Source organism: Phyllostomus hastatus, unplaced genomic scaffold, assembly GCF_019186645.2.
Source record: "Phyllostomus hastatus isolate PE091 unplaced genomic scaffold, TTU_PhHast_1.1 phas_scaffold_55, whole genome shotgun sequence".
Lineage (NCBI taxonomy): Eukaryota > Metazoa > Chordata > Mammalia > Chiroptera > Phyllostomidae > Phyllostomus > Phyllostomus hastatus.
Window position 1 is genome coordinate 7,575,212 of NW_025334035.1, and position 12,391 is coordinate 7,587,602.

The 12,391-nt window shown below is 42.5% G+C and overlaps 1 protein-coding gene across 2 annotated transcripts in view; it reads left to right on the forward strand.

Moving 5' to 3' along the window:
- Positions 1–12,391, forward strand: part of DNAH9 (dynein axonemal heavy chain 9) — a 336,893-nt gene that overhangs the window by 278,427 nt on the left and 46,075 nt on the right. For both annotated transcript variants that reach the window (XM_045824289.1, XM_045824290.1), the window contains exons 58-60: positions 2,129–2,299; positions 4,242–4,364; positions 11,308–11,501. In XM_045824289.1, coding sequence (XP_045680245.1) covers positions 2,129–2,299; positions 4,242–4,364; positions 11,308–11,501 — 488 coding nt within the window. The remainder of the gene's footprint in view (positions 1–2,128; positions 2,300–4,241; positions 4,365–11,307; positions 11,502–12,391) is intronic.

Below are 12,391 nucleotides of genomic sequence, written 5' to 3' on the forward strand. Positions count from 1 at the left end.
ATTCTGGGAATGACAAGAGTCAGTAAGGCCTGTCCCCCACCTCGATGTGCTTGCAATCTGGTATAAATGAAAAGGTGAAAAAAACTAACATACAAAGGTAATGGATAAGGGCCCTAAAAAAGCAACAGGTGTAGTTAGAGCCAAAATAAGATCTTGTGGGCAGGAGAGACCTTCTGGAGGAAGCCACAGAAGGCAAGATCAGGCCCAGGACCAGAGCCATTCAAAAACCAGAAATAAGAGGAAAAGGGGACTTCTTTTTAGGATAGAAAGGAAAAGAAAGGCAAAAGTACTCTAGTGGAAAGAAAAGGCTAAATGTACCTAGGTTTTTAAAATGTATTTAGATATTTTCCAGAATTGTGAATCACCTTGTTGAAACTTAGAACTAGAGATTCTTTACTGGTCGTTGTCATTCTGAGTTTTAGACAAAAGCCATAGTAACCACCTGGGGGAAACTATCCACTCAGTCTTTGTAGACTGAGAAGCTTCCCTAACTGCTTTGTGTGGTGCTGGATAACATATCCACTTGCAACAAGCTGTTACTCCAATTGAAAGCCTACCAAGTAAGGGTGAACATCATAATGGACTGGGGTGAGGGTAGGCAGAAGATTTTGCTCAGCTCATCAAAATTGAATGAAGAAAATCTGCAAGAGCTTCATTAATAAGAAACACCATGGCACTATGGACTAGACAGAGGAATTCATTCATGTTTTCCCCCATTTTGCAAATGAGGATAGACTGAGGTACAAATCTTCTGTTTTCCATTGCATTTCAAAGGTCTGGTGTTAGAAAGCTCCAAGATTATTTTTCTTCTTAAAGCAACAAAACAAAGCCCTGGCTGGTGTAGCTCAGTGGACTGAGTGTGGGCCTGCAAATCAGAAGGTTGCAGGTTCAATTCCCAGTCAGGGCACATGTCAGGGTTGCAGACCAGGTCCCCAGTGGGAGGCATGCAAGAGACAACCACACATTGATGTTTCCCTCTCTTTCTCCTTCCATTCCCCCCTCTCTAAAAATAAATAAATAAAATCTTTTTTAAAGCAACAAAATGAAAATAGAAAAAAGAAAGCTGCATAGCCAAAAATGTGAAAAAACCAATTATATTTTGATTTTTTAATGATTCCTTCTAATCATATAACATTCAAATTGCAACATTCTTAAATGTATTTTTTAAAAAGTCTTTATCTAAGTCTAAAACAATGGAAAGTTGACTGACTCATATGAGTTTTATTTATATTATGCCCGTAACTAGTTCAGAGGAGGCCCCCAAAGCATCCTGTGTTCCCAACTTTGCAGGGAGGGCCCATGAGGAAAACAGACATGTACAGGGACCCATCAAATGACTGCAGAGTGAACAGAGAGAAAAGAGCACCTGAGATTCTGATCATTACCAAAGGAAAAGTAACCAATTAAAAATATTCTGAGGGCCTGTCAGGTACAAGGGTCTCTTTAAGACAACAAAGTTGTACAAAACATTGGTTCTGCAATCAAGAGTTTTATAATCTAGCCCTGGCTGGTGTGGCTCAGTGGATTGAGCACTGGCTGGATTGTGGATTGTGGATTGTGAAGCAAGAGGTAGCTGGTTTGATTCCCAGTCAGGGCACATACCTGGGTTGTAGGCCAGGTCCCCAGTAGGAGGTGTGTGAGAGGCAACCACACACTGATGTTTCTCTCCCTTTATCCTTCCATTCCCCTCTCTCTAAGAATAAATAAATAAAATCTTCAAAGAAAGATTTTTTAAAAGTTTAAAATCTAATGGATAGAATAATGGTCCTCACTGGTTATTGTTGACTGTGTTTACTTTTTATTTGGTTAGTTATGCAACAAACTTATTTGATTTAATTATTTTGGCCACTGGAGATTTATTTTTCACTAATCAAAATGTAGGCTCTTCTCTGCATGCCTCATAGCTTTCCCCATGTTGTGACAACATAATAATTCATATGAGCAAACTAAGAAAACAATAAACAAAGACAAAAGTCTTTTTGTTGCCGCTGGCCCTTGTTGGCAGGATATGATGGGAAAATGTTTCTGTGACTCAGAAATTATAATGTTCTTCACAGGTAGGGCTACTCACTGTAAACAAAGGCACCTGTGTAAATCATCTATGTCCTGCCTGCACCCCTACCCCCAGGCCTTCAGTACCACCTTCCAGAAGGCTGTACAGAGGGCTGGCCCTGCTGAGAGCCTCCAGGAGCGACTGACCAACCTGATAGACAACATCACCTTCTCTGTGTACCAGTACACCACCCGCGGGCTCTTCGAGTGTGACAAGCTGACCTACCTTGCCCAGCTCACCTTTCAGGTAAAAATGAATTGGAGAAGTTTCCAGAAAACAAGTCATTTTCTAGTGCCCAATCAGCAAGTATAAAAAATAAATAAATAACTTCTTTTAACATCAATTTTTATAGCATGTCAAGGTTATTGAGCTCTAAGCAGAGAGGTCAGACAAGAAGGTCCTGTTAGGTATATGCATGCTCCCCATACTGTCCCACTCATGCCAGAGCTGCTTGATCAATCATTGCACGTTTTCTTGCTGATGCTGGATGATCTAAGATCCTCCTCAACATACCCCTCCAACAGCCACTACCAATCAATTCAAGCCAGCCCCGAGATAAAACTGGTTGGCCATACTAATAACTAGGTACTTTCTGAGATACAGTAAGAACTTTTTTAGAGACTCCCTCATTAATTATTTAATTTTGGGGTGCAAGTTTAATGTCCCAACATCCCCCTGGAATATGAATTTGCAAATGTCTTTCTGTAGTTACAGCAATCTTGACCTTAAAAATATCTTTTAGAACTATGATCCTCAAGGGTTTGGGAGCACTAGAGTCTTCCAATGTTAATTAGAAATGCTTGTCTTTTATTTCTTTTAACATAAAAAAAAACAAGAAAATTTATCTCCTTGTACTTATCTTTTAGCATTGGAACTTTTTCCCATATATAAATTAGGAGCACAGAACAGACCATCTGAGACCTCTTCTAATTCTCAAAATCAGATATTTCCAGGGCTGGGAATATCTGCACTGACTCTGCACGTTTCTAGGGCTGGACTCCTGGGGAGTGTTAGTGTGGCTCATCTCTAACCTATGTGTTCCCCATGCCGGCAGAAATGGCAGCTTGGCCCTCACAGAAGGAACTGGAGCCTCAGCATAGACTCATCTCCTTCCTGCAGCTTATTCCCCGGCCCCAAGGAGCCCCCTCACCCCTGCCTCAACCCGGCTTGTACTCTTTTCCTCTTGTACATATTTCAGCCCCATCTTACAAGGGCTTCTCCACCTCATCTACCATTTCTAGCCAATTATCTCCTTAGAGACTTTTTCTCAAACTGACAAAATTATTTTTCCTTTGTGAATATTTCTGTCTGTAACTCCTCAGCAGAGAATAACATGTGAAGAGGGGAAAGCAATTTCCCAGGCACCTCTCAGCATGAGTTAGTGCAAACAAGACGATGCCTTACCTGAATACACCTGACTGATTCCCTCTCAGTCTCTGCACTTCCCATCACCTCCTCCCTGGAAAGCCTCCCCTTCCTGTTTAAACAGTCCCATCCCTTAGCTTCTCCAAGACCCAATTCAAAACCATTACAGAAAGTTTAGTCAAATAAATTCCCCTTCCCCTGCTTTCTGGCCACTCCCTTATTCTAGAAACTCGGTAGCATTATTGATTTATACATGCACTTCTATTTTGCATATATTCATATATTAGTTTGACACTGTCCTCAAATCATGTCATGTGTGTGCGTCATCTTCTCAGTAAATGGCAGAAACGTATTCCATGGCATTTATGATTGACACATAAACCATAAACCACTTATGCAGTCATTCACCGTGTGCAATTACATCACACTGATATGAAAACAGAAGCACGCAGAGGTGATACACAGAGATATCTCCTTTCTTTTAAAAAATATTTATTTATTTTTAGAGAGAGGGGAAGGGAAAGAGGAAGGGAGAGAGATATCAATGTGTAGTTGCCTCTCATGCACCTCACACCAGGGACCTGGCCTGCAACCCAGGCATGTGCCTTGACTGGGAATCAAACTGGCTACCCTTTGGTTCACAGCCTGCCCTCAGTCCACTGAGCTGTACCAGCCAGGGCAGATTTAGCCTTTATTCACACCACATTTTATCAATCAAAATCAATGGGCAAGTTCTGGTGCTAGAGTAACAACAGTCACACTGTGTGGTGACCTTGTGACTGCCACCAGCTAAGGAAGTATGGTATCCCTCCCCCACTCACAGGTTCTCCTCCTGAACCAGGAGGCAGTCACCACAGAGCTGGATTTCCTGCTTCGAGCTCCAGTGCAGACCAGCACCCCCAGTCCGGTGGACTTCCTCTCCCACCAGGCCTGGGGTACCATCAAGGTCAGTACCAGTCCCTAGAAAGGTGAAGTTCTCATCTCCTGGAGTTTCTCTAATACTTGTCCCCAAGAATTCAGCAGGGCTCTCTTTTGGGGTTCATCGTGGACCTGTTTGAACACAGGTGCACCCCACAGCAGAGCTGGGAAGGTTGAGCAGAGGGCCAAGGACAGGGGACAGAGGACTAGCTGGTACTGGCTGGTGTGAGAATTCTGCCTCCAGGGTGTGAGGGACCAGTAAGATCCTGCTCACTGCTCTGACACAGCTGAGCTGCCTTTCACCCTCCAGTGTCTAAGGCTGCAACAGGCTCAGGCTCCTCTGTGAGGCTCTCAGGCTGGGATGGAGACAGCACTTCCATGAAACAGAAGCCAGATTCTGTTCAGGCTTCTTCCTGTGAATCCTAACTCAGCCTCAGAGCAGCCTGGGATTATCTGTGGTCTGTCATAGTTCACAATTGTTGAGCACCTTAGAAATGCATTACCTTATTTTAGTCTCATGTTCACCTGGGAGATAGGGATTGCCTGTTCCCATTTAAAGTATGAAGAAAGCAAGGTCCTGCATATTATAAGTAGCAAATCCAGGACTCAAATTCTGGTTTTCCTGAGAACAAAGCTCATTTTCTGTCCGTGTTACTCAGCTTGCTGAAGATGGGATTCTATGAACACTGAAAAGATCAATAGGAACCATGCCTGCATTCACAGGTCCCACACGATGATGAAAAGTAACAGTTGACTGAATGAACCAGCCCCAACCCTCCCAGGCCTGCCCTCCATGGGGACAGCCAACTGGTCCCACCTGACTGAGCAGCGAGGGCAGGACCAGCGCTGTCAGGGGACTGGCCCCTGCACACAGAGTGGACAGGGCTATGATCTTCCACATTTGTTGCATTTTTTGTTTCACAGCACAAAAAAGTATGAGTCTGAAGGAATGTGATTGGCTTTCTCTTTATATATGCTACTCAGATTTGAAGACAATGTAGATTTGCATGCCTATTATAAGAAATAATAGGGATATTCCTTGTACCCCATTTCCCCCAATGGTAACATCCTGCATTTCTGTAGTACCATGTCACACCCAGGAAGCTGACATTGATACAATCCACTCAACCTGTTTTGATTTCACCAGTTTCTTGTGCACTCATTTTGTGTGTACATGTGTGTGTGTCACATGTGAAGGTTCATGTAATCACCACCACAGTCAAGATACAGAAAATTTCATCACTACCGAGATCCCTCACATCACCCTTTATAATCATAGCGGCCTCCTCCCTCCCCCATCCCTAATGCCTGGCTGCCACTTAATCTGTTCTCCATTTGTCTAATTTTGTCATCTCAAGAATGTCATGTAAGTGGAAATATTCAATATGTAATCTTTTTGGACTGGCTGGGTCACTCAGCATCATTCCCTTGAGATCCATCTGAGTTGCATTTACTTTATTACTGAGCCCCACATTTAATCACTTATATGCATGCTTTCCCCTTCAAAGGATTCATCTTAGGAGATTCAAGGGTCATTCCACTCATGCTGCCACTGCCCAAAATGTTTCTCTACCTTTTTTTTTCAGAGTTGGTGGCTATTTTTAAAATATTCTTGCAGCTGTCTGGAAATCAGGGGTGACGAAACTTTTTCTGTACAGGGCCACATCATAAATATTTAGACTTTGAGGGTCAGACCTTGTCACAACTGCTCAGCCCGGCCCAAGTCACACACAATAGATAAGCAAGTGGGAATAGCTGAGTTCCAGTAAAACTTTATTTGCATACATGGATGGTGAGCCAGATTGGCCCTGCAGACTGCAGTTTGCTGATCCCTGATTTAAATAATAAAGGTGTGATTTGATTTTTATTTATTAACTTAGTTTGTCATTCTGGACCCAATCTGGCAAATGAGAAGGGGAATAATACATGGGAAAGAAACAAGGGAAAACTCCATTCACAACAACAACAAAATCAAAAATTACAAAATGCCTAAGAATAATTATAATAAATGCAGAATGTATGTGTGGAAAACCATCAACTCTTCTAGGCTACACAAGTTATGAATGGATGTATGCTCCAGGGTAGCACTGTCCAAAAAATATACAATGTATGTCATATATGTAATTTAAAATATTCTAGTAGCCAAATATTTAAAAAGTAATAAGAAATCAGTGAGGCCCTGGCTGGGTAGCTCCATTGGTTGGAGCATCAGCCTGATGCACCTGGGTTGTGGGTTTGATCCCCTGTCAGGGCACATATAAGAGTCAATCAGTGGCTGCATGCATGGGTAGAACAACAAACCCATATGTCTTTCTCCTTCCCTCTTTCTCACTCAAAAAAAATCAATTTAAAAAATTTGTAAAAATAAATGAAATTAATTTTAATAATATATTTTTATCTAACCCAATAAGCCCAAGTATTATCATTTTAATATATAATTGTTATAAATGTTACTAATAAAATATTAAATATTTTATATTTTTGTATTAAGCCTGAATTCAGGTGTGTATTTTTTACACTTATAGCACTTCTCAATTAGATGCTTAATGTTCATCAGTAATACTTAATTTGAATTTATATTTCATAAAATTTTAGGGTTAAAATAGTTGATTCATATACCCAAGTTGTTCCAAACATACTTAAAAGTTTTGCAATTTCTAAAGCAAGTTCCAATTTCTAAACTTAAATTTAAATAATTAAAATTAAATACAATAAAAATGTGTTTCTTCAGTCACCCTGGCCACATTTTATGTGCTCTATATTCACATGTGGCCAGTGGTTCTCTTGCTGGACAGCACTGCCCCAGAACTTGAGAACAATGACATAGTCTGATGCCCTTGTGGAAGATAAATCCTGGAAAGCAGTTCTGATGAGTGTCTCTGCAGAATGGGAGCAGTGACAGGGATCAACCAGTTAACACAGGCTCTGGAGTCAGACATTCCTGGGTTCAAGTTCAAGTTCCAGTGTGTATGACCTCTGACATGTTTCTTGTTCCCCTGAGACTTTCTTTTCTTATCTTCAAAATGATCATTATAACACCTACCTCACAGGGTTATGTCAGACATATAAATGTTCAGTAAATAGAAGCTGGTTATGGTTACAGCTACTATATTTGTTTCCCAGGGCTGCCATAACAAGGTACCACAAGCTAGGTGGCTCAAAACAACAGAAAGTTATCATCTCAGACTTCTGGAAGCTAGAAGTCTGAAATCAAGGTTCTGGCAAGCCATGATCCCTCCAAAAGGCCTCCAGGGGAAGATCCTTCCTTGCTGCTTCTGGCACCTGGTTGCCCCAGGTGTTCCTCGGTTTCTTGCAACATAACTTCTATCTCTGCCTCCATCCTCTGTGTGTCTTTGTGTCTCTTCTTCTCTTGTGAGAACATCAGTCATATTAGATTATGGCCCACCCTACTGACCTCATTCTAACTTGGTTACACCTTCAAAGACCCTATTTTAAAATAAGGTCACATTTACAAATCTAGGAGGTTAGTTTTTCAACATACCTTTTCGGGGGACACAGTTCACTGCATTGCAGTTACAATTATTAATTACCCATCTTTAAGGTGCATACATGCTGTGGTTGATATGGGTTGTGCCTTATAAAATTTGTCCATAGAAGGAAAAACTTGAAGGATTTGTGAGTTGCCCAATTGGACTAAATCCAGTTGTCTTTCCATCTATTATCCCACAAAGCCCTCTGCAGCAGAAATCACGAAGAATGAATGATTCAAAAGTACTCTTCACAACTCTAAAGCTACTGTGCAATTTAATTCCATCCTCTTTTCAAAAAAAGGGTTGTTTGGTTTCTGTTCTTCCCTTTGCTTTTTTTGTTTGGTTTTGTGGGCTAAGCTCATTTTGCTGTTCAAAGGCTTTTTTGCAAATGAGTGAAGTTTTATCTGTGTGTGTGTGTGTGTGTGTGTGTGTGTGTGTGTGTGTATCTGAGTTTGTTTTGTGGAGCAGCCAAGTCCAGCCCCATCAAACTGAATCACAGTACAAGACATGAGCAGGTGAAAATACAATGCATTGTGTGTGCTCATCATTGAAGCCTTTGATAAACGCTCTTTTTAAGTGTTCAGTTGGATTTTAGCCTAAAGAAACAAAATAATTGAATAGGACATGATAAAACAAAATTCTTTAACTGTTCTGTCTGGTGAGGAAGATGGATTGACTTGTTTCCCAGAAGAACTCATAGGCAGGTAATGAATGAAATCTTTGTGATGAACTATTGCTTTTATTAGCATCCTTGGTAAGAATTTAAGTTTCATCAATGCTGAACCCTAAGGTACTGGGCATGTTCTGCTCTTCATTAGAAAATCTCATCTGTGATACATGCCTTTGTTAGCCTTTGAAAAGGCCCCTCACTACCACTCTGGGTGCCCATTTAGCACAGTGTATTTTGCTGCACAGTCCAATGTAATTAGGTTAATTAGTCATTTCCATTTAACTTATTAGAAATGCCTTTCCCTCATTTGGAAGATTAAATGTTGCAATTGTGCTCCATCCAGAGCTCCAAGAAAGCATGTTTCCACCCCACCTCAGCAGCTGGGAGCACTGAAGGCAGTGTCATTTTCTCAGCATCGTGGTGATGCCAGATGGGGCAATGGGACCGAAGAAGGGGTAATGATGATGCAAGCTGGGAAGAGGGCTGACGTGCTGCTCAAGTGAAGATAAACTCGAGTTCCACTGCGCAGAGAGAAATAATTACAGCAGCTGCAGCTTTTCTCACCCTGTCAAGAGCCTGCCTGCTGGCTGCCCAGATGTCGAACTGCATTCATTGAGTGCTTCCTAAGTTCCAGGCAGACTGCTGTGCCCAAGGCATACAAAGATAGCTAAGAAAGTTCTTGCCCACAGGCAACTCACCATCTTGTGGGAGAAACTGACAAGTAAACCAGTGATCACAGTTCAATAACTACCGAAGCCCCGAGAAAGCACAAGGACAGGCTTCAGAGCACTGCATTTACATTAGGGTATGAGTTGTGCAAGTGATTACTTGACCTCATTTTCCAAATGAGAAAATCAAAGCCTACAAAAGTTAAAAGCCAGTCCAAGTCAGAAAAGGCTCATAAGAGGTGTCCCTGGGACCAAAACTCTTGTTTCCTGGCACCTCCTCCAGCATCCCACATGCAACTCCACACCACTTCTTAGCACACATGAAGATGTGTTCCCTACTCTCAGTGGTCGCAGTGAAGCTGAGAAACCCAGAGCCCATGGGAAAAGGCACAAAAGACAGGACAGGGGTTCCCCCAAATGGGCAAAGAGCTAGGCAAGCCCAGGTCAAATGTGTCCGTCCCTCTTCAGTCATAATTACCTTCCCCTTGTCACCTAAAAGACTCACAGTCACACTCCTTGCTGTCATGCCCCACACTTCCCTCTGCAGACTTTGGCTCTAGTTGATCCTCCCCCATACAATGCCATTCCCTTCTCTCTGCCTCTCTTTCTGCCCAACAGGATTTTACATACTTGCTAAGGCCTCCCTCATCTCCTCTTCCTCTTGAGCTGAGGATTGCAAGCTCCTTTGGAAGGCATGTGCCTTCTTGTTCCCCTTTGTATTCCCAAGTACCTGGCATGCAGTAGGTATTCAATAAATAGCAAATGAATGAGTGAATAATTCAAATGACAAGAATGTGTGGATTCCCTAAAATTCATGGCATTGTGGTAGGTGCTTTGGACAAAGCCTACTTTTTGCTCTCATTGGGGAGACCAAATGTACAAGCAGAATTGAGTGATAGCAGAAAGGCTGCAGGTAACTTGGTATCTAAGTGAATGAGTGGGGTTCTCTGGAAAAATAGGTTGGACCCACCCCCAAATGTGGTTCCAGTATCACCAGATGATGGCCACACACATACATGAGAAGGTATGGAGAAGTTTATTACTCACATGATAAGACTTTCTGGGGAGATCAGGGCACCCTGAGCAGTCCATAAATGGATTGAGAGAGCCAGGAAAGGAGGCTGCTTTGGGGTTCTTAAGGAAGTTATGAGGTGAGACTTCTAGGCACAGGCAAGGGCTCTTGGTGAGTGCCTTTCACCCAGCACCAGAGGGGGTTCCCAGGCCTACTTATCAGTTTGCCTAGATGTGGAGCTGAAGAGGAAGAGAGAGGGATAACGCTGAAAAGCTATCAGCAGTCAAATACCTAAAAACTGAGTCTGTCTCTCTATAAAAGCTATGACCTCTGTGGTCACAAAAGGGTGGGAGACTATGAGTTCTAGGTTAGAGGGAGGGTGGTAGCTGACTTTGAACTGTATTTTAACAACTTGTAGAACATTCAAAAATAATAATCAGGCATGACTAGCACTAGAACGGAGAGAAGACCAGGACCTCTGATGTGGTAGAAGCAGTGTGACCAAGAAATGGAGGTGGGGATGGGTCTGGCAAGGTTTCAAGGTTGGGGTCAGACATGATTGGACAGAGTAGGACAGCAGGAGGTTCCTGGGTTAACTGGATGAATTGGAGCAAAGAACTAAAGGAAGAGATTTGATTGACAAGTTTTGCATTTGGACTCAATCCTTGTGGAAGCAGGCAATTCGTGAGAGTTTTCAAGTTGACATTGATACACAGTCAATGATTTAGAGACATTTGGAGAGAGGAACTGACAGGAGTGGCTGGTGGAGTGAATAGGGGAATGAAAGGGAGGAATCAGACACCTAATGTCCAGGCTCCATGACATCCCTTCCTGTCCCCTTTTCCCTGTAATACCCTGCAGGCAGGTGCTGCTCAGTCTCTGCTGCTAATATTCCAAACGTTTCATTTGCTAAACCTTGTATATTATTGGGGCAGTTTGCTAAAGGTGAGCTGATCAAAATCCTTCCTCTTCCTTGAGTCTACCTGGAGGAAGATTCAGGGCTCCAGAAAATAGTATAAATGAGACAGAAAAATGTCTATAATACCACCTTGCTCCTTGACCTCCAACACAGTGCAAATTATAGCTCTGAGAAACTGCATTTTAGAGCAAGATTCTCTAAAATTTCCTAGGCACTTTCATCTATGGAAGAATTCTATAATCTGGATCGGGACATCGAGGGGTCGGCCAAAAGCTGGAAGAAGTTTGTGGAATCAGAATGTCCTGAGAAGGAGAAGCTCCCACAGGAGTGGAAGAACAAGACTGCCCTGCAGCGCCTCTGCATGATGAAAGCCATGCGGCCTGACCGGCTAACTTACGCCATGCGGTAGGGGACAGGGGGTGGGGAAGGGCAGGCATGAGCAGTCTCACTATGGGCAAACTAGCAGGGATGAGCACAAAAGCCAGTTGTTTATAGTAACGGGAGCCTTTGTACCAATATCCAAAATCTCCTGAGGCCTGTGTTTGCTATGTATTTTCCTGATATGTGGGTGAACAGTGTAGAAAGAGGTACTCATCAGTATTAGCACTGAAAAGGATACTGGTCACATAGAATGAATGTGGCAGGAGATGATGGGATCCAGAGCACAGATGGAAGGGCCACCCTTAGCAGGAATAACATCTCTTTCATCACAGAAAGAGAGAAATGGGTGTGGATGTTGTTAAACTGGTAGAAGGATGGTAGAAAGTTGAGAACGGTTTTATCTGATGACTTCTATTTTCTGAGAAGCAGGGAGCAAGATCTTCAGCTGAGTTTGTATGAAAGAGGAGGTAGCAGGGCTGTAGATTTGAGGAGAGTACAAAAGGTTTTAAATAGGGTCTGTGAAAAAAAAATGAAAGAAGGCTGACCTGGGAAATGCAACAAATTTCAAATAGCACTGAGGGTCCACCTAGTGAAAAGTCTGCATGTGTCATGGCTCCATTGCTCACTATTAGATGACTTTGCATATGTACAACAGCAAGGTGTAGATTCCAAATTAAGTTGATCCAGAGCACTGGCCATTCCAAGTTGTTGTGTTGGAATAAGAGTTAGACAGGGGAAGTGAGTTTTTGGCAAGAGGGTGATTAGATGTCATAGGCCATACACGCTATAGAGACAGAAAGCAAATTAGTAGTTGCCGGGAGCTGAAGGGTGGAAATAGCAATTATTTAAATAGGCATGAAAGCCTTATTGGCAGGATGAAATGTTCTAAAACTGGTATATGGTGAGACTGTATA